The sequence below is a fragment of the Protomyctophum bolini genome (genome assembly GCF_963924005.1).
Source record: "Protomyctophum bolini genome assembly, chromosome: 1".
In the NCBI taxonomy this organism is placed as follows: domain Eukaryota; kingdom Metazoa; phylum Chordata; class Actinopteri; order Myctophiformes; family Myctophidae; genus Protomyctophum; species Protomyctophum bolini.
In genome coordinates this window covers 23,861,585-23,881,948 of record NC_137862.1, presented here as the reverse complement: position 1 = coordinate 23,881,948, position 20,364 = coordinate 23,861,585, and the positions used below count along the sequence as shown (strand labels likewise).

Below are 20,364 nucleotides of genomic sequence, written 5' to 3'. Positions count from 1 at the left end.
AATACAGCAAAGAGGAAAGGACATATATATAAACTGTATTTGTCCCATCCTGGAAAAAAGTGATTTCAGGCAGTATTTCTTTATTTTTATAATCAGGACATGAATTTCTTGGAGGCATAGATGCCTTTGCCGCCGCACTGTCTCCTCAGTTTGACCTCATGCCCCTCAATAAATTAGATGCCCAGAGGTCACAGTGGCCTAGCATCTAGTTTATTCTGTACAATGCATATTGTTTACTGCATTATTACAACAATGCATCTTATTTTGTGTTAAGGTCCTAAGCCGTGGCTCCTGCTCGCGTCTAGCGGTCTATACTAAACATGCAAGCTACAGTATACCAGAGCTATTGAGATACTGTTTAGTTGCTCCTGTGAGGCCAGTTCCCACTTGTTAAAGAGATGCAATCTCAATGTGTTTTTACTGGTTAAATAGAGGTTAAAAAAGGAGTCGGAAACTCTACAGGTTACATGGTTCTACAGTCTACACCAATGACAGTGGTTTTCAACCAGTGGTTCGGGGACCATCAGTGGTCCTTGAGAGGGTTCCAGGTGGTTCCCCAGCTATGAGGTATAGAGTTGGTAACCAAATGGACCCTTATAGATCTTTAACTCTTTCATTTAACGCTCTCAAGACACTTGAGAGTGTACAATGAAACCGTCCATTTGTTCTATTCTCTTAATAAATACATTTGGGTACTTGCAGGTGTGCTTATGTTATTTTGATCAACGTTTGCCTGTTGTCTCTCCTATGGTATACCACATCAATACAGCATAGAATTGTGGACAAAATCTTATCCAAGAATAACAAAATGTTCTTTAGTTTTGGGTCTGCGAGGCAAAATCTCATCAAATGGTGGTCACCAGTATTCATCCTCATTAAAATGCCTATTGAATATTGCATGAATATTGTTCATTTGCATGAACTGCCACTGCTCTAAAATAATTAGACAGGGATTTTCTTTTCTTTTCTTTTTTTGTGACATTTTTCATCCCACAGGGGAACTTCAGTTTGCAGCTTCACCCAGCTAGCTGAATTCTGCCACAGAGGAGCGCAAACGTACAATATACTTAAAAATATACAATATACTTAAAAATAAAAAAACAAAAACTCATTACAGTATGTATGTAACTGTGAAATAGAATTCACATGAAATATTAACAAGACCCCACTGGTGTCTTCAGAGGAAAACTAACATGCAAGCTGTACAAACTCCCACGGAGAGATAAGAAGCCTGCGTTCCAGAACTTCCAGTATAAAAGACCATGCAGTCAGCCTGCCTGCAGAGTCAAGTCTGAAACCATGGCCTTCCTGTCGATCCTCTCCTGCCTTGCCTTTGTTGGCGCTGCCTATGGTAAGTATACCTTCATGTGCTGAAATCCAAGCTCTATTTTCAAATTGTGCATATCTTTTGTGTCTTCCTGTGAGCCTATACTTACAAAATAACCAAAATATTATGAATGAATCACTTTGCCATATTTTGAAAATAGCGTGCAATACATTGGCTAGTGGCTACCATGTTGAACAAGGCCTTAACACGGACAATATTGTAAATTTATTTGACAATGTATCACACCATTCACCATTGTACGACAAAGCATAAATTAATGAGTGGAAAAATCCAGTTATAGGAAGTCGGAAGTCCATATACTCATGTAGGCCTACTTAAGTAACTAGGATTTAGAACTTGTAGGTCTACGTTTACTTCTGAAATGGATGTTCCGCATAAGGCTAATAATGCTTATGCTTTGATATTCTGAATGCACAAGTGATGTGTGAGCTTATATGAAATGTGAGTCATTCATGATCAGAGGCAGCTGAATGGCTTGCATATGAGACTCATATTATGAGTAATTCCAAGTAGGTTTTGAGGAATTGATGTGTGTGTGTCCTCAGGCTGTGGCTCCCCGGCCATCAGTCCAGTAATCACTGGGTACGCCCGTATTGTCAACGGTGAGGAGGCTGTGCCTCACTCCTGGCCCTGGCAGGTCTCCCTGCAGGTAAATATGCAGCGACACCACCACCATTTATTTACAACACCCGTCTCTCCAACTGTCTCCGTTATTATGGACACGTGTGGTGCGGGAGTAGGTGGATGAAAGGCAAAAGTGTACAGTATTGTATGATTTGCTGTCATAATAACTGAATTACTGTAAATTACAGTAGCCTCTGCAAATCCTATACGGTTGCTAACTTGCTAATAAATACAATCTGAATTCAGGATTACACCGGCTTCCACTTCTGTGGCGGATCCCTGATCAACGAGAACTGGGTTGTGACTGCTGCCCACTGCAATGTCAGGTATATACAGTCCAGAGATTCCCTCTGTAATTAATATTCTATTCATACAGTGCACATGCAGTATAGGGTATCATTAATAAATATTGTAATAACTGTAATAACCAACCATCATTTATTTAAAACCTTTTCAGAACTTCCCACCGTGTGATCCTGGGCGAGCATGATCGTTCTTCCAACGCTGAGGGCATCCAGACCATGAGGGTTGGAAAGGTACAGTATGTTCTGATTTATATGCGTCGGGACTCAGAAGGGATATAACATTATTTCCTTACTGTACATTTAGTATCAGGATACGGTGGCTTCAATCTTTACACTCTCTCCTTTACCTGCTCAAAATACATTTTGGACATTTTTCATGTCCCTGGCTGCAGATTGTAAAATATCATTGAAGCCATGCATTTACTCAACAAACAACTGTGTAATTTCTCTGATAGGTCTTCAAGCACCCAAAGTACAACCAATGGACCATCAACAATGACATCCTGCTGATCAAGCTGGCCAGTCCTGCCACATTGGGCATGCGTGTATCTCCCGTGTGTGTGGCTGAAACCAGTGACAACTTCCCTGGTGGCATGAAGTGTGTGACCTCTGGGTGGGGCCTCACCCGCCACAATGGTGAGGGATTTTTTAATCACTGACCACAGTGACTGGACTATTGCAGTGGCCAGTTCAACTATCTAGAATAGGATGTCCAAGTGGAAAGGAGCAAACTGGTATCTCAATCCTCAATCTTTTTTAGTTATCAAATATTCTATGCTCTTGTTCAGTATAATTCTGTAAAAACGGCAAATCTTCAAGGTGATTTCATGAAACCTAACAAATGTTCTAACACAGATCAAATCAGATTATCATGAAGCATAACGATATAAGACAATATTATGACAAATATTTATGTTCTGTTCTGTTCTGCTATAGCTCAAAGCTCAACGCTAACCTTTGAATGATGTGTGTTTTCTTTCCAGCTCCTGACACCCCTGCCCTGCTCCAGCAGGCGGCTCTCCCTCTCCTCGCCAACGAGGACTGCAAACGTTTCTGGGGCAACAAGATCAGTGACCTGATGATCTGTGCTGGAGCCTCTGGAGCATCTTCCTGCATGGTGAGTGAGGGGGTATTTGGGCACATCTAAGATTCCATGCGCGGCCAAAGGAATCTGACTCCTGGGGTCTCTTCCGGCTTTTTAGACAGCTGGTGGATGGAAATGAAGCTCCGCCCATGCGGCAGGTTGCGTGTCAGGCAAGATTCCCGGAAAAGCTTGCCCCAGCGGCATTCTGCCGTGTGGGTGGAGCTTAATTTCCATCCACCAGCTGTCTAAAAACTCGGAAATTACGTAAAACACAGCTTCTTCTGTCCGTGCATGGAAGTTCAAGTGTGCCCAGGCTGACAGAGTGAGAGAGAAAAAAAGAGAAGACATTTAGACATATAGGGCTGTCAAGATTACAAATTTAAGTTGACGATTAATTGTAACACAAATAATTGCGATTAATGATTTAATTGGCATTGAACATTGTAAAAGGATACAAATTAAATTTCTGTTTGGTTTTAGGCTTCATAATCACAAATTGCACATGGCAGATATGATTGAATACACATACACATTTACATTTTATATTTTCCCAACCTTTTCTTTTAATTGAAGAAATAACTGATCGTGGCACGTTGTAAGATTGTAGATCAGCTATTTTTGCTATTTATTTAAAAACATTAAAAAAATGGAAAACTATAGCACCGAAGTCTGACGTCAATATCGCTAGTCGCAAGTCCACGGGTTTGTGTAGTTTGGGGATTTTAGATCGCTTCATAAAAGTTCATATAAGAACTGTGTTCTAGACGAACACACAAAAATAATTATGATTATCTAAAATAATTGCGAATAATATGTATTATATTACATATTAAGTATGTAATAATTGTAGACATGAAACACGTAAAAGTATCACTGCTTGTTCTTTCAGGGTGACTCTGGTGGCCCTCTGGTCTGTGAGAAGGCCGGAGCCTGGACCCTGGTTGGTATTGTCTCCTGGGGCAGTGGAACCTGCACTCCCACCATGCCTGGTGTGTACGCCCGCGTCACCGAGCTGCGTGCCTGGATGGACCAGACCATGACTGCCAACTAAACCTGTTGTCACCCGTTTACACTCTAGTTTACACTAGTGCACTGCACATTCAATAAAACATCCAATTCAAACATGTGTGTGTGTTTGTCAATTGTGCCATTGCAGTGATAAATGCATATTTATATAGCACCTTTCCAAACATAAAGTTACAATGTGCTTTACAGACAGGATTAAAAACAACAATCATAAAGAACATCAAGAACATCAGAAATAACAAAGCATCACATCAAAACACATCAAGGATAGAAAGAAAAATAAATAAATTAATATATACATATATACATACACATATCCATATGTGCATATCTACAGTACATATACATACATATAAAACTGAAATTAGGAAAAGCATATTGCTTATTGTTTGAATCATTGAATGAATAATCTTGAATGGATGAATTCTTCCTGGGGAATGTGTAAACCAGTAGAATCAACTTAAATAAAAAAATGAATCTATAGGCCTACATAAACAAAGATTATTTTTATAATCAGGGCAGGACCTTTATGGAGGCATCTATGCCTTTGTCCCCGCGTGACCCCTCAGTTTGACCTCATGCCCTTCCAAAAATGAGATGCACGGAGGCCAAAGTGGCCTTGATGACCCGCCCGGTGCCCGCACACCGCACTGCCCCACAGTGCCCCAGCAGATCTTTCCATTTTATCCGCTCCCTCTTTCTTGGCGATATGTTTTTATATGTGATATGTGATATGTGATATGTGTCTTTTTGTTGATAGGCCTATTGTGAATTCTTACAGGTTGGCCTCATGACCCTCCAAAAATTAGATGCCCTCAGGCCATGTGTGTCCATCTGCACTGCCCGTCTGATTTTATCATTGTTCTCCTCTGCCTCTTTGCTGTCAATATGTTTTTTCTGCTCACATAATGGGTTCAATTTCGAGCCTGATATGAACCTCTGGTAAACAAAGCAACAGCATACACATTACCTCAGGGTGGGATATAATAGCCAAATTACAAAAACAGAATATTCGCCACAGAATATGGACTCTAGGGTACATCTGAGTGTAAATATGGTAAATAGGCTATAGCTATAGCTATTGTAGCAGTAAATAGCTATAGGCTATAGCTATAATAGCACTAGCAGTAATAGCTAGTAAAGATTTTATCTATGTTATATATATATATATATATATATATATATATATATATATATATATATATATATATATATATATATATATTATATATTATAATATGAATTTCTTGTAAAGTATAATACGATCTGCTTTAGTGGTTAATGTGCTCTGTCCCTATCAAATAAACAAAAATAAAGTAAAGTACACCCTCCCCATGCAGGCCAACAATATGAGCACTGAGCAGGCAATGAGTTTTATAGCACTTTCCTAGACTTGCGACCACCTAAAGCACTTCACAGTGTATATGTATAATATGCTTCACATACACCCTGCTGATCTGCAGTCGGTAGGGGTTCAGACACGGAGGAGCCAAAAATGTTCCATTAATTGTCTGACATGCAGGCTTAATGAAATTAGTTGTAGCTACTGCATAACATATTTCAGCAATGCATCACCCTCGTTTTACAGTTTGGCTGTTACAGTACACTGGTTATAAATATCTAGCTGGTGACACTTTGTAGTAAGAGAACTAGCATTGCTGACAAAATCCAGTAATTTATATTACACAATTATATCATGTCTTAAAATGTATTTTGTTTGGGCAAGACAGTTAAAGTCCAACCTTTCTTGTTTATCAAAATTATTACTTTCTCTAACAAATGTACCAGTTCCATTCCAATTTCAATTTCTTAAAACCCTTACCCTATTTGATTTTAACAAATTTGCCTCTTTGTTTCCCACTCAATTCTTAATAGATCTATATGTCTAACATTATATTATACTTTATGTTTCAACATTTCTTAATTTTTTCTGATACATATATGTCCTATATTTTGATAGTTCTTTATTTATAATGTATATTATACAACAACACATCCCATACCCTGTTATATCCCCAAGACTGTTACCCAATACCAATTATTTCCGTCACAACAATTTTGTACTATAGTACTAGTATTTTGTTGTTTTGTTTAGTTCTTGTAGGACTCTCATTAGGAAGGCCACCTCACAAGCCCCTTTGCAATGTTTGGCCTCTCCGGCACACATTTTTTTGTCTTTTTTGTTATTGTATGCTACCATTTTAACGAACTGTTTTAATTTATCTTCCTTTCCCATATGTTTTTAACTATTATAGTTATGTACAAATAAACAAAAGCAAAAACTAAAAACTAAGTAGGCCCATAGGACACTACCTTGACCCAAATAATATTTCTTTCTTTTTTGCCGTTGTTCAAAGGGATGGTGTAATAAATAGGTTTTTAAATCCATTGAATTTTTTGTCAGATAACTCTCCTTAATTGCACCACACGGGGAATAAAATATCCAAAGAACAAGCAGCGTGTACAGCTTACAGAGTAGTTTTATTCATGAATATATGAAAACGGCCATGATGCATGAGAGCGGATTTAGTTGGCAGCCATGGTCTGGTCCATCCAGGCACGCAGCTCTGTGACGCGGGCGTACACACCGGGTGAGTTTGGACTGCATGTTCCACTGCCCCAGGAGACGATACCGACCAGGGTCCAGGCTCCAGACTTCTGACAGACCAGGGGGCCACCAGAGTCACCCTGAAACAGCAAGCAGTGGTGTTGTAATAATACGTGTTTCATGTCTAAATGTCATCTTGGTGATTGTTCTCTCTCTCTCCCTCCCTGTCACTCACCATGCAGGAAGAGGCTCCAGAGGCTCCAGCGCAGACCATCAGGTTGCTGATCTTGTTGCCAAAGAATTTCTTGCACTGCTCGTTGGTGAGGAGAGGGAGAGCTGTCTGCTGGAGCAGGGCAGGGGTGTTTGGAGCTGGGAAGAAAGCACACGTCCTTCAAAAGTTAGGTTTGATTGGAGTGGGATGTTTTCCGTTGTGGGAAGGGTATAGACTGCACCAAGGCCTCAACAACAACATTCTTGACAAATGAGCATTTGCGCCTGTCGTAGACATGCGCAGAGCAAGTTCAGTCAGGGAACCTCAGTCAGCGCGCCGGCCGTTAATTGGGCCACCGCAGCATCATCCACATGATTCACTCAGCCATTCACAGCTCACCCCATCTCTCATACCGGCTACTTTAACTGAAGGTTTTGCATTCTCCTGCTTGCTGCTTGCTTGCTGCTGCTTATTGTATACTGTGCGCTGCTGTATACAAAGTGCTCACCCACCTCCACCCCAGCTACCACCTGTCGTTTTGGATCTACTGTTTTAGGTACGGGGGGATTAGTCCCTATGGTCGGGACTGATGCGCTTGACCTGAGTACCTAAAAAGCAGATCCAATACATCGCCAAACCATAATAAATATATTGCATTGATTATCTTATATTCAATAAATATATATATTACATCCTCCTTGAGTTGTCTGACTGAACTATGGTAAAACCAGAGTGCGATTTTTCAGGAGCAGTGATGTAAAGTAACTACCGGTAAGTACAGTACATTTACGTAAGTAGGCTACTTTATACTTAGGTGCAATGTTGAGGTATTTGTACTTTACTTGAGTATTTCCAATTTCCAATACTTTGACTTCTACTCCACTACATCGTGGATCCAAATTTTGTACACATTAATACGTGAAAACTATATACATATACATATACATAACCCTATATACATTTCAACCATTTGAAAATAGCCAATCTACAAGCTCAAAATGCGTCACCATGTAGATCGGCTATTTTCTAAAGATTGTTATATGATAGCTTGAAATAATATTAATCTTTGGGTTGTTGTTTCCTCACCTGTGTGATGGGTCAGGCCCCATCCAGAAGTCACACACATCATGCCACCAGAGAAGTTGTCACTGGTCTCAGCCACACACACAGGAGACACACGCAGGCCCAACTTGGCAGGACTGGCCAGCTTGATCAGCAGGATGTCATTGTTGATGGTCCATTGGCTGTAGCGGGGGTGCTTGAAGACCTGTCAGAGAAATCACAGTCAGTTATCCGTTGCCCATATCTCGATTGACTGCAGTAATGAAGCCCGTAGCACTTGCCCTAGCACTTGCACTAACCTCGACAACCTTACAAGCGTATGCAAATTAAGGCTAAACGTATGTACCGGTAATTTAGATAGCATTTTATGTATTTTAACATAGAACTCTATAGTGTATTCTCGTAGCTTTACTGTAAAGATTTTCTACTGTTAGACAAAAGCTAGGTTCTTAGCTTGATCCTTATGATTCTTGATGACTATTTCTTTTGATGTATTTGATGTATTACCATGTGCTGTTCTGCTAAATGCTTAAATCGTAAATTGTAATGAAGGAGCAGGCTTAATGTCATTTTGATTTTGATATCCACACAGTGGTTTGTTGGACTTTGTTGAACACTGTAATTGAAGGCTTTATGTAGGCCTATGTGTCTATTACACAATGATAAATAAATCTGATGGACCGTATAGATAGATAGATAGACAATTAGATAGACAATTATGTCAATGGCTACGTATTGTATCTATAATGTGTATTTAAGTTATCTAATATGTCATTATGTATTACTGTTAATGAATGTCTTACTACTGTACCTTTCCAACCTTCATGATCTGGACGTCCTCTGCGTTGGAAGCACGGTCGTGCTCGCCCAGGATCACACGGTGAGAAGTTCTGTAAAAACAATTGACCAGAGATCACATTGTTTCACTTTGTCCATAAGTAGCACAGCTATTTGGACAGTAGGTTGTTTGTTATATTTTACTTCACATATTTAACAACTGCTACTTTTTCCTACAACAAATAGGTAAAATAACCGATCTGCTATTTCCGAACATGTACTGTAGATTTGCTACATTTGACTATTTATGACTATGTTTTTATATTATGAATAGTTTTAAAATGGATGAATGACACTTGTGTGAGTTTATAGTCCAAACTTTACTTATATCTCATGGTTGTGTGTTGTATTACCTGACATTGCAGTGGGCAGCACTCACAACCCAGTTCTCATTGATCAGGGAACCACCACAGAAATGGAATCCAGTGGAATCCTAAAAGATATATTGTAGTAATTATATTGGATGTGCCAAAGACCCCACATACTGTATGCTGTCTGCTGTGTACATTCCAATGTGCTTGCTCCAACGCATAGTAAGTAAAAGATGCAACAAGCACAAAATGGGGAAAAAGAAAATCATTCACTAGGTAGTATCATTTTTTCACTTGGTTTATCATTCCTGAATGTTGCTGACTGCACACTGAGCAAGCCCATCAACTGCCGAGATATCCTCCATAATAAGATGTTTAATATTTATTTGTTTGACGTCACAGATGTAAACCAGTGTTGATTTTGATGGCACATTTTGATTTCATTTTATTTTCTTCATATTCATATTTACCTGCAGGGAGACCTGCCAGGGCCAGGAGTGAGGCACAGCCTCCTCACCGTTGACAATACGGGAGTATCCAGTGACTACTGGAGTGATGGCAGGAGAGCCACAGCCTGAACACACACCCACACACACACACACACACACACACACACACACACACACACACACACACACACACACACACACACACACACACACACACACACACACACACACACACACACACACACACACACGTCATTACAGAGCTGTTTCTTATGCATTCCAACCTGTTGACAACCAGATGATGGCGCGCACACACACTTAAAAATAGCAACATGGCAGCACGTTGTGAGTTTGTAGATCTGCAAACTTTGAACATGAAAAAAATAAAAATAAAAAACCTTGAAAGCGATCGCAGAAGGACCGGACGAGCTCTCACCATAGGCAGCACCGACGAAGGCGAGACAGGACAGGATCCAGAGGAAGGCCATGGTTACAGCTTACTGAGCTTATAGGTTCACTCAGTTTGATCCCCTCATCAACCTTTATATACCCGTATTCATCTATTAACTATTAACCTGTTAACGTAGATCTGCCAGACACCACCTGGTGACACTGGACATGTTCCCATGAGGCACATTTTGGACATTTGGTGGTGGAGTGAGGACAGGGGTGGGGAGGCGGTCACATAAGGTCAGAGAAGCTGACCTTATGTGCTTCCAAAAAAAGAGGCCGCACAGCTCGTGGTCACGATGCAATAACCTTGCACTGTGACCACTACAAAAAACAACTACAGATTCAAGTACACAGTTATTCCTTACTTAGTTAACTTTGTTTTCAAATAGTACACAGATTCAAGTGCACAGTTCCTCCTTACTTAGTTTAAGTTAACTTTGTTTTCAAATATAATGCTATATTGCATTCTGAAAATAGCCGATCTACAAGCTCACGCGCATGTGAGCTTGTAGATCTGCTATTTTCAGCATGCAACCAAAAATAACATGATGTGTCTTTTAGTTCTACTGGATGTCTTCTCCACTAGTCCCTCCCTAACATTTTAGTCTAGTTTTTATTTGTTGACGAAATTGTTAATATATACTGCATAAAAAATTAATTTGAAATTATTCAGTTGAAAATGTATGAGGAATATTCTATAAACTATTCTAACAAACTGGTTTGTGAAAAGGCTGTGTTTCCCAATATTTACATGCACCTACTGTTATCTCCCCACCTACACAGTAAAAATTGGATCAGGCGGTTGCAACCGGAAAGTACCCGCTTCCTCCTGGCTTTATGTCGAAGTGTCGTAACCCCGATGAGCAGGTCACGGTGGTGCCTTAATTGCATGGTGGACTCGTTGAAAAGTCCTCTGTAAATGTACCATTTACAATTTCTACCATTTGAAAATATTAAGAGACCATTTTTACAAAGAGTTACATTTACCCAAATATTAATACTCAAGGTTTTATGGTGTCAAAATATACTGTGTAGTTCAGTTCTAAATAATTTATTACAACTATGGAAATCAATTTGAGACTGTCACATGTACCACCCAGCAGTTGTTTTAGCACAGATGCAGTATATGAGCTTCATGTGGTAATTCTAAATATCTAACTAGTGGTTTTCCATCAGCGTCAAATTTACTACCTAGACTATATGTCTCATTTGTAAATATTTCCAGAATGTACCATCTACGTATGCACCAAGTCTCTGCATGTGTGTAAGTGTGTACGTCTGTAATCCAACTCTAACTCGAGAACCGTTAGCTCCACCAACTTCAAATTCGACACATGCGTTCCACACCACAACAGGGAGTGCAGTGCCCAGTGTCGAGTCGGTCGATAGTCGGTCGATATGGAGCCATATAGTGTCCAACGGGCACTGCCGTAGAGGCCCCATGGGCACCTCTCTAGTCATTTCCAATGTCACATTTTTCTTTTAAATCTGAATAAGTTATAAAAGCCCCTATTCTCAAATAAACCACCGATAGTATTATAACCCCTGTTGTCTGCCATTTTGATATCATTGTCAATATATCATTTGTCTTCTCATATTTTAGGATTATTTAGTGTGTATGTACACAAATGTTCATATACAGGCCTATCTGTGTTACTGCAGGGACATCTATGGTGACTGTGACCTTACAGTAGTTGTACATTATTTGGTGCTCCTATTCTGTGTACTGTACTGTACTGTACTGTACTGTACTGTACTGTACTGTACTGTACTGTACTGTACTGTACTGTACTGTACTGTAAGCATTGGTTATTTGTTAACAATTCAAAACGCTAAAATATTACTGTACTGTACTGTAAGCATTGGTTATTTGTTAACAATTCAAATCGCTAAAATATTACTGAATGCATCGTGCATCATGGATGTAAAACATAATGAACAAAAGTCATTTTTGCCAAAATGTGAATTTTGCCACTGACCGTCTAATATATTATACCAGAAACACCAGGAAATACCTATAGCCCTGACCATAACAGGTTTGTAACTCTGCTAGTGTACAAATGGATATTTGATTCCATTTGTTCACTCTCAAAGTTAAGGGGGTCCTTGCAAATAAAACATTTGAGAACCACTAGTACTAGTAGGACACCTAACATGCCAGTGTCGTAGTAAATCATTGTAAATAATTCTGAAGAAAACCTGGAGACTTGACATTCAGTAATTGGGTCTTGTGATCAAAATAATTATAATGGTGTGTAAAAAAGAAAATTTAACATTTGCCACGGACAAGACAAGTCTTTTCCATGGACACATTTGTCCATGTACGTACATATTGATATTGATGACCCCTTATACTTACATTGGACACATACAGTACAGGTATGCATTCTGTAGCTACATTTTTAAATGAATTTGAAATTGTACTCAAGTTTTCCACTCATAAGGTTTCTAAACAGGGGGAAACATGAACATGTAATTTTCAGTGCATGCTATATTTATCCAAGCAGTTCACTTCAGGCCTGAGAACTGGCAGGTGGCCTTAGCCTGATAAACACCTGATGCAGGCAGATGGAGAATGTTTTTGCACCAATAACCTCAATATTTAGCTGAGGTGTGGACAAAGCCTGGTCTCTGATTGGTTGACATTGAGAGTCTTTTTGGAATAAATACAGACCCCACCTGCTCCCAAGTTCACAGTTCAGTGTCACATTGTCACAATGGCTTTCCTCTTGGTCATCTCCTGCCTTGCTTTCGTCAGCGCCGCTTATGGTAAGGGAAGCCCGGGTCCTTGTTCAGCCTTTTAGAATGTGGAGTTTGTTACAGTGAAGACATGTAAAATGTAGCGTCTTTGCCTTTTAAAACCTTTAATGAAAATGTAAAGATTGCATAAAAGATGCACTTGCTCCTACATACACTTTCATTAACTAGGATGATTCAGATGAAAGTATACTATAGTTTAAGAGTTTGGGATTATTTTATTTCAAGGTGATGACCAGTTATTTCAACATGATGATTACATTAGATTTGAATTTGATAGTCAATGATTGTCTCCTCGTTGCCAGGCTGCGGTACCCCCGCCATCGCTCCCCAGGTGTCTGGTTATGCCCGCATCGTCAACGGTGAGGAGGCTGTGCCACACTCCTGGCCCTGGCAGGTGTCCCTGCAGGTGAGTGACTGTACCTGCCTGTGACAAGATCAGACTTCAGCCGTTACATTTCAAAAGGTTTTAATATCAGTATAATGCCAAAACTCCTGGGTGTGTATTGTGCATGTGGTATGTAATCCCCTCCATCATATGTTACCTCAGCAATCCAACGGCTTCCACTTCTGCGGAGGTTCCCTGATCAATGAGAACTGGGTCGTCACTGCTGCCCACTGCAATGTCAGGTCAGTATCTAAGTCCTCAACTTATGCACACTGTCTGTTTGTCCTGTCTGTCTTTAGTCATGCACACAATCATTACATTTTACATAAGATCACATCTAAACACATTAACATTTACATTAACACAGGGAAATAAATGAATTGTCCATTGATACTGTTTCATTTCAGGACCTACCACCGCGTGATTGTTGGAGAGCACGACAAGGCCTCCTACTCCACCCACGAGGACATCCAGATCCTGAAGCCTGCCAAGGTGCCAAATAAACTAACTAAAGCTACATTTAACACATGGGCTATAGTCAATAAGCTATTCAAAACATAACTACTCAACTACTAACATGCATATATACTCACACTTACAGCATACTTAATGCACAACCTGACACACAATGTAATTGATGTCAACAGACTGATGTTTGATATTAATATGCTGATGTCAATCATATCAATAGTGTTGAGAATACTGTTAAGAGGCTAGGCGAGGCCTCTTGGTTTATAATACAATTATGTACAATACAGTATTTCCAGTCCTGCATTAATATTTTCATGCACAAGACTTGCATCTCCTGTATAATTGCTCTTCACTCCTTCCCATGAATCCCTGTCTTTCTCCCTCTTCCACCCATCTGTTTGTCCCCAGGTGTTCACCCACCCCGCCTGGAACCCTCGCACCATCAACAACGACATCTCTCTGATCAAGCTGGCCACCCCCGCTCGCATGAGCACCAACGTGTCCCCTGTCTGCCTGGCTGAGTCCGCTGATGTCTTCGCCGCTGGCATGAACTGTGTGACCTCTGGCTGGGGTCTGACCCGCTACAATGGTGAGACCCTCTCTATACTCTCTGTGATTGATAAACATGGGTTCATTTTTGCTTTGGTGATGTTTGTTTGATTACTAAACTCTCTCTCTCTCTCTCTCCAGCCCCCAATACCCCCAACCAGCTCCAGCAGGCTGCCCTGCCCCTCCTGTCCAATGAGCAGTGCAAGAAGCACTGGGGAAGCAACATCTCCGACGTCATGATCTGTGCTGGAGCTGATGGTGCTACCTCCTGCATGGTGAGATCTGCTCCCTCATATTTCACTTTGCATAGCTACTTATGTGTGTACTGCAACTGCATGCAGCAATGAGTATTAATTGTAACGCTCCGGTCTTGCTGTGTCTGTCTCAGGGTGACTCTGGTGGCCCCCTGGTGTGTGAGAAGGACAACGTGTGGACCCTGGTTGGTATCGTCTCCTGGGGAAGCAGCCGCTGCTCCACCTCCACCCCCGCCGTCTACGCCCGCGTCACCGAGCTCCGTGGCTGGGTGGACCAGACCCTGGCTGCCAACTAAGAGATCAACCAAGACTTCCTACTTCCACCAACTCAGCCCCATCCTGAAAACTTCACCTATATAGCTGGATGCTGTTGATATGCTGATGTTCAATAAACACTAAAAGTCTTTAGAAGTTTGCGTTGCTGTGTAATGATCATTCTCAGATATTGCCTGGGCAAACTTGGTTACTTGTTTGCTATTCCCAAGATGTTACTGTTGCATTTTGTGTCCATATAAGAGCTTGTGGAAATGTTATTATTGTATAAGAAATATGTCCCTCATCTTCTGGGGCAGGGGAGGGTGTCTCAAGATGATGCGAGAAAAGTGGGAAAGAATATATATTTTGTGACAGTGCATTTGCTAAATGTAGGCTACGTAAATCACGTGAAGGCATTTATCTCCCATCCTAACTATAAGGTGCTATTAATAAAGAACCCGGGAGCAGTTAGGGGTTAATTGTCTTGCTCATCTTCGATCAATTTGACCGATAAGGCAAATAGGCTACTTGAGGATTTAGTGAAGATGAATCTGACCCCTATTATTAAACAGATGAAATTAGATCTAACCAGATGGATTAAACGTCCAATATCAAAGATATACATAGGACCATGTCAACATTTAAACAAATCCAGGAACAGTATGGGCTACCCCAGATAACATTAAAAAAACTAAAAAACTAACTAAAAGTTATTTAAATTCCATACCATTCCATACCATTCCAATATAAAGAAGGAAATGGACCTGAGCAAATTGAGAGGCCTGTTTGCCAGGTACTGCTGAAGAAAGAAAAAAATAAGTTAGTCATGTGAACACCGAACGGGACCATCACTGACCATCAATAGCCCCAGAAAATTCAATTCAAGATTATACATAAATTATAAACTACACCATATCAAAGGAGCAAATATGATAAAGTCTGCTCCGGTAAATGTTGAAGGTGCAAGAAAAACATATAGGTACTGTACATACGTACAATGTTGGTTACCATATGATGTTGTACCATCTGTCTCAAGTAGGCTTCAATGTTCTCCAAGGAGACATGAATGGATTGTGTGTGTGTGTGTGTGCGTGTGTGTGTGTGTGTGTGTGTGTGTGTGTGTGTGTGTGTGTGTGTGTGTGTGTGTGTGTGTGTGTGTGTGTGTGTGTGTGTGTGTGTGTGTGTGTGTGTGTGTGTGTGTGTGTGTGTGTGTGTGTGTGTGCGTGCGTGTGTGTCATCATCATTATCCTCATCCTAGCAAGATAATCTAGAAGCTCCAGTGCATTCTTCAGAACAGATGAAAGTTCAGAAACACGATGGTGCATTGGTACACCTACCTACACCTATACATTACTCCAATAACTCCATTCGCTACCCTGGCGTCGGTAGCGAACTCCTCAAACCCCCAACCTCCACCCGCCCCCTTCACAAACAAAACGAAACAAGTGACCACCCGTTGCCTGGCGACGTTCTAACTCTATGGTTCTAACCAATCAGGGTGCTACCCACCGGCCGGGGTATGGGAGTATTATCGCCGCGATTTTAGGGGCGTGGCAGAGCGGGTCTAAAGGCTCTGTGCTACCTGTCACAGGTCAATCAGCCTGTCAATCATCGCTTCTGCTCGGTACGCAGTCTACGCCCTATGGTCTACGCACACGCGCAATCGTGGCTCATTAATCATCCTTCTTTTTCTTCTCAACTTTGAAGAGGTAAGCTCGGCGAAAAGACGAAGAGCACAATTTATTTATGTCAATGTATGTGTTATAATATGCGTGACTTGGTGTCGAAATACTTACTGTAGATACAAAACAGCAGGGTTTTAGTGCGGAGTTTGACTGTTTGGACGTGAATGTAAAAGTTGTTTGATGTCATGATAGACAGGCCGCAGAATGTCGGCCGCCGACAACACGAGGGGGGGAGCACACTTCGATGTTTAGAGGTTCCATGACCACGGCACTCGGCACGTTCAAAGTTTAAAAGTCGGAACCCGTCGTCATGATACGATGTGGATGGATTTAGGCCTAAATATTATTAAACACAAACCAACGTGGACTGGTAGCCCCTTTCGGGGCTCTCGGTAACGCCGTCCAAAATACAGAAAAGGTATAACCGAGGGCGAGGGTCCCGAGAGGAGCTAACCAACGTGGTTTCGACGAACATGTTAGGTAGACCGCCGAGGCCGCCCCGGTAGGGTAATCATTGAGGCTGATTTAATGAGACAACGCACCACGTGTGGCGACTTTTACACGACATTTTCTTTTACCCTAGTAAAAAAAAAAGTCTTTAGTTTGGGTTATGTTCAATAAATACATGCTTCGAGGGTGACTGCGTCCAACTTTTTTGCATAGTATTTCGATAAAATGACACAGGACGTCCACAATGGAAACAAGCCATAGCCCAACGCTTTCTTGGTTTAATCTGTGTCCATGTTTACAGGGAACCAGCACCGGTGGTGCAGTCCCCAGCTAGGCTTCAAGCAGTGGTGGGTTTATGCAGCTACACAGCAAAATCCTGACTGTTCTTTTAACTATGACTGAAAATGAACCCTTTGCTATAGCACTCATTTACAGTATATTGCCATATACTGTTTAAAGTAGTCATAAAAAAGAACATTGCTACCAGTGACTTGATGGTGTACCTTTATGTATGTAACTGGGCTCAACAGACAATATTGTTATCAGTTGAATTATGTTCATAAGGGTGACTGTGATGTATGTATGTGTATTTTAGGGAGCTCCTGGAAAGGAGGAGGGGGATGACATGACAATGACAGAGGTATATGTTATGGGAAATGTGATTCCTTAAATTTGTTCTCCACCACTGGTACTGGGCCTGATAATAATTGCATGATGTCTGAATCGGCTCAATTGCTTTGGTAGTTGAATGTCTTACACTTTGCTCTGACTTTATGGTAAATGCAAGATGGGGGGGGGGGGGGGGGGGGTTCCCACATTTCAAAACCATTGAACTACTGTCTCAAGGGGCAAGTTAATTGCGTTGGACGCTTGCGCATGAATAAAAATTACAGTTCTGTTAGGCTTCGTTAACTAAAGTTTCACACTGCAGATATGTCAAATAACACATAGTTAATAACTTAAGCACAACAATAAACATCCATGGCAGCATTAGATGTAATTTACCAAATTGAGGTTGCCTGTGTTTTATACAGGTCGTGGAGGAAGAGGAAGAGGCAGAGGAGGACGAGGAGGAGGATTTAGGAGCGACTCGGGTAAGAACACATTTGGGCTGCATACAAATCTGTGGTATACTATCGATATTACTGCGCATGATAAGTAAAGACAGTTGCCAAGGGATGCCCGCTGGCCAAGTGGCCCAGGCTCATGCTACATGGGCTCTGGCCTGCCAGGGCGTCATGTGTTCGAGTCCCATTCATGACGACCTTTGCTGCGTGTGTCTCCCCATCTCTCTCCCTCTTTACTATCCATCTACACTTGATACTGCCAAAGGCAGAAAACTCTTCATGCACGCATGAATGCAAAAGAGAAAGGTGTATTTCAGAATTAATCAAGTAAACATAAATTTTTATGTGCAAGCCTGTCAAAACAGCTCTGCTTTCACCATACAGTAACATTAACTAATTGTACCGGTAGTTTTACTCAAACCATTAAACCCTTATAGATTCAAGATTCAATAATTTATTTGCCATGTCAACAAGTTGATAGGAATTTGTCTTGGTTCATACTCAACATACACAAACAAGAAGGACAGTACAATACAAAAACCAGCAGCATATGAAAGTGCTATATGCATATACTGTACTAGGAGTTCAGATGTCTAATGGCTACTGGGTAAGTGCTATCCCTGAAGCGACATGTGGAGCTCTGGATACTTCTATATCTCCTGCCTGATGGGAGGAGATTGAAGAGGTGATGTGCAGGATGGGAGTTGTCTGCAATGATTTTATTTGCCTTCCTAATTATTCTGGTGGAATAGAGTGAGGAAAGTGTAGGGAGGCTGCATCCTATGTTATTTGATGCGCGACGTACTACTCTTTCCAGCTTTGATTTGTCTTGAGAGGTTGTGTGACCAAACCAGACAAGCATGGAGAAGGTGAGAACACTTTCAATAGTGGCCCTATAGAAGTGAGTCATGGCTGCTTGGCTGACTTTGAACTTCTTAAGCTGCCGCAGGAAATAGAGACGCTGGTGTGATTTGCTTATTATGAGACTGGTGTTAAGATCCCATGATAAGGATTCATGGATGGTGGTCCCTAGGAACCGGAAGGAGGAAACTCTTTCTACCTCTTCCCCATTGATGAAGAGGGGGGGGAGGGGACACGATTTCTTTTTCCTGAAATCTATGAACATCTCTTTGGTTTTAGAGATGTTTAGGATTAAGTTGTAACTCTCACACCATCTCACCAGCTCCTCTACTGCTCTGCGGTAGTCGGTTTCCACCTCGTTGGTAATAAGACCTACTAAGGATGTGTCATCAGCAAACTTATACATCATAACTGTACTAAAGTGAGATTGACAGAAATGAGTGTATAAAGAGTACAGAAGTGGAGAAAGGACGCACCCCTGGGGGGCCCCAGTGTTTAGGAGCCTCGACAGCGAGACGAGATCACCTATTTTGACCACCTGTTTCCTGTCACATAGAAAATTAAAGATCCATTTACATAGAGGTGTACTGACGCCTAGCTCCTGTAGGGTTGAAATCAGCTTCCCAGGCACTATTGTGTTAAATGCGGAGCTAAAATCAACAAAAAGTACACGAGCATAGGTGGATCTGGATTCTAGATGTTGAGTAATATTGTGCAGACAGAGGGACACTGCATCATCTACACTCCTATTTGCTCTGTAGGCAAATTGGTGGGGATCTAGTGCTATGCTGGACAGGTGTTTACATACCAGTCGCTCAAAGACTTTCATAATGACAGATGTTAGGGCAACAGGCCTATAACAGGCCTACGTATACCCTTGTAATGTATGAATGAATCAAGATTACATTATTCTGGAATTCTATTTTCAAGTCTCAAGAAGCCCTACCATACTGTACATGTGTCGGTGACATTTTCACAACACATTGATAGCTTAAATATAGCTAAACCTTTGCCCTTGAAATCAGTGGTTCTTATGTCACCCCTCCCACCTCTCAAACGTCCCGCTCCAAAAGAGCCACAACCAAAAATAGACATTGAAAATTTAAAGGAAATATAAAGCAAGGAAGAAGTTAAGTATACACAGTAAAATAATATGTATCGGGTTCTTACAGCTTATGACGGTAATATTTGTACTTGACAGGAGGCAGCAGAGGAGGTCGAAGTGATGGAGATGATGGAGGATCTACAGAAGGTAACTAAGGAGAGAGGTGGATTAAACTAGATGAACTGGGCCACTGGATTGTCCATAAATGATTTGCTATTGAACCGATTGTATTATTTTTTTCTTCCCAGGGTTTGGAGGTGGAGG

General features: G+C 41.2%; 5 protein-coding genes across 5 annotated transcripts in view; 3 read left to right on the top strand and 2 right to left on the bottom strand.

Annotated features, from left to right (window-relative positions):
- adgrg1 (adhesion G protein-coupled receptor G1) overlaps nucleotides 1-20,364 on the bottom strand; it is a 361,835-nt gene that overhangs the window by 18,118 nt on the left and 323,353 nt on the right. The gene's annotated exons all lie outside the window — the stretch shown is intronic.
- On the top strand, nucleotides 1,300-4,412 carry LOC308323642 (chymotrypsin A-like; the record flags this gene model as incomplete). The annotated part of the gene is made up of 7 exons (XM_080775403.1): nucleotides 1,300-1,351; nucleotides 1,894-1,997; nucleotides 2,219-2,298; nucleotides 2,430-2,508; nucleotides 2,733-2,913; nucleotides 3,261-3,394; nucleotides 4,251-4,412. 7 exons carry the CDS (start codon nucleotides 1,300-1,302, stop codon nucleotides 4,410-4,412), a joined length of 792 nt encoding a protein of 263 aa, XP_080631529.1.
- Nucleotides 6,914-10,313, bottom strand: LOC308323727 (chymotrypsin A-like; the record flags this gene model as incomplete). Its single annotated transcript, XM_080775524.1, has 7 exons — nucleotides 10,242-10,313; nucleotides 9,827-9,930; nucleotides 9,399-9,478; nucleotides 9,020-9,098; nucleotides 8,233-8,413; nucleotides 7,171-7,304; nucleotides 6,914-7,075 (listed from the first exon to the last, which is right to left on the bottom strand). Exons 1-7 carry the CDS (start codon nucleotides 10,291-10,293, stop codon nucleotides 6,914-6,916), a joined length of 792 nt encoding a protein of 263 aa, XP_080631650.1. The 5' UTR covers nucleotides 10,294-10,313.
- Nucleotides 12,976-14,973, top strand: LOC308323804 (chymotrypsin B; the record flags this gene model as incomplete). Its single annotated transcript, XM_080775645.1, has 7 exons — nucleotides 12,976-13,027; nucleotides 13,321-13,424; nucleotides 13,566-13,645; nucleotides 13,811-13,895; nucleotides 14,283-14,463; nucleotides 14,565-14,698; nucleotides 14,812-14,973. The coding sequence occupies 7 exons, from the start codon at nucleotides 12,976-12,978 to the stop codon at nucleotides 14,971-14,973; spliced, it is 798 nt and encodes a 265-aa protein (XP_080631771.1).
- The window catches only part of LOC308319734 (putative ATP-dependent RNA helicase DDX4), a gene marked incomplete at both ends in the record, with an annotated part of 52,424 nt that continues 47,921 nt past the window's right edge, over nucleotides 15,862-20,364 (top strand). The window contains 4 exons of the mRNA XM_080769911.1: nucleotides 15,862-15,879; nucleotides 17,663-17,707; nucleotides 18,102-18,161; nucleotides 20,197-20,247. Of these exons, the coding sequence (XP_080626037.1) occupies nucleotides 15,862-15,879; nucleotides 17,663-17,707; nucleotides 18,102-18,161; nucleotides 20,197-20,247 (174 nt within the window). The remainder of the gene's footprint in view (nucleotides 15,880-17,662; nucleotides 17,708-18,101; nucleotides 18,162-20,196; nucleotides 20,248-20,364) is intronic.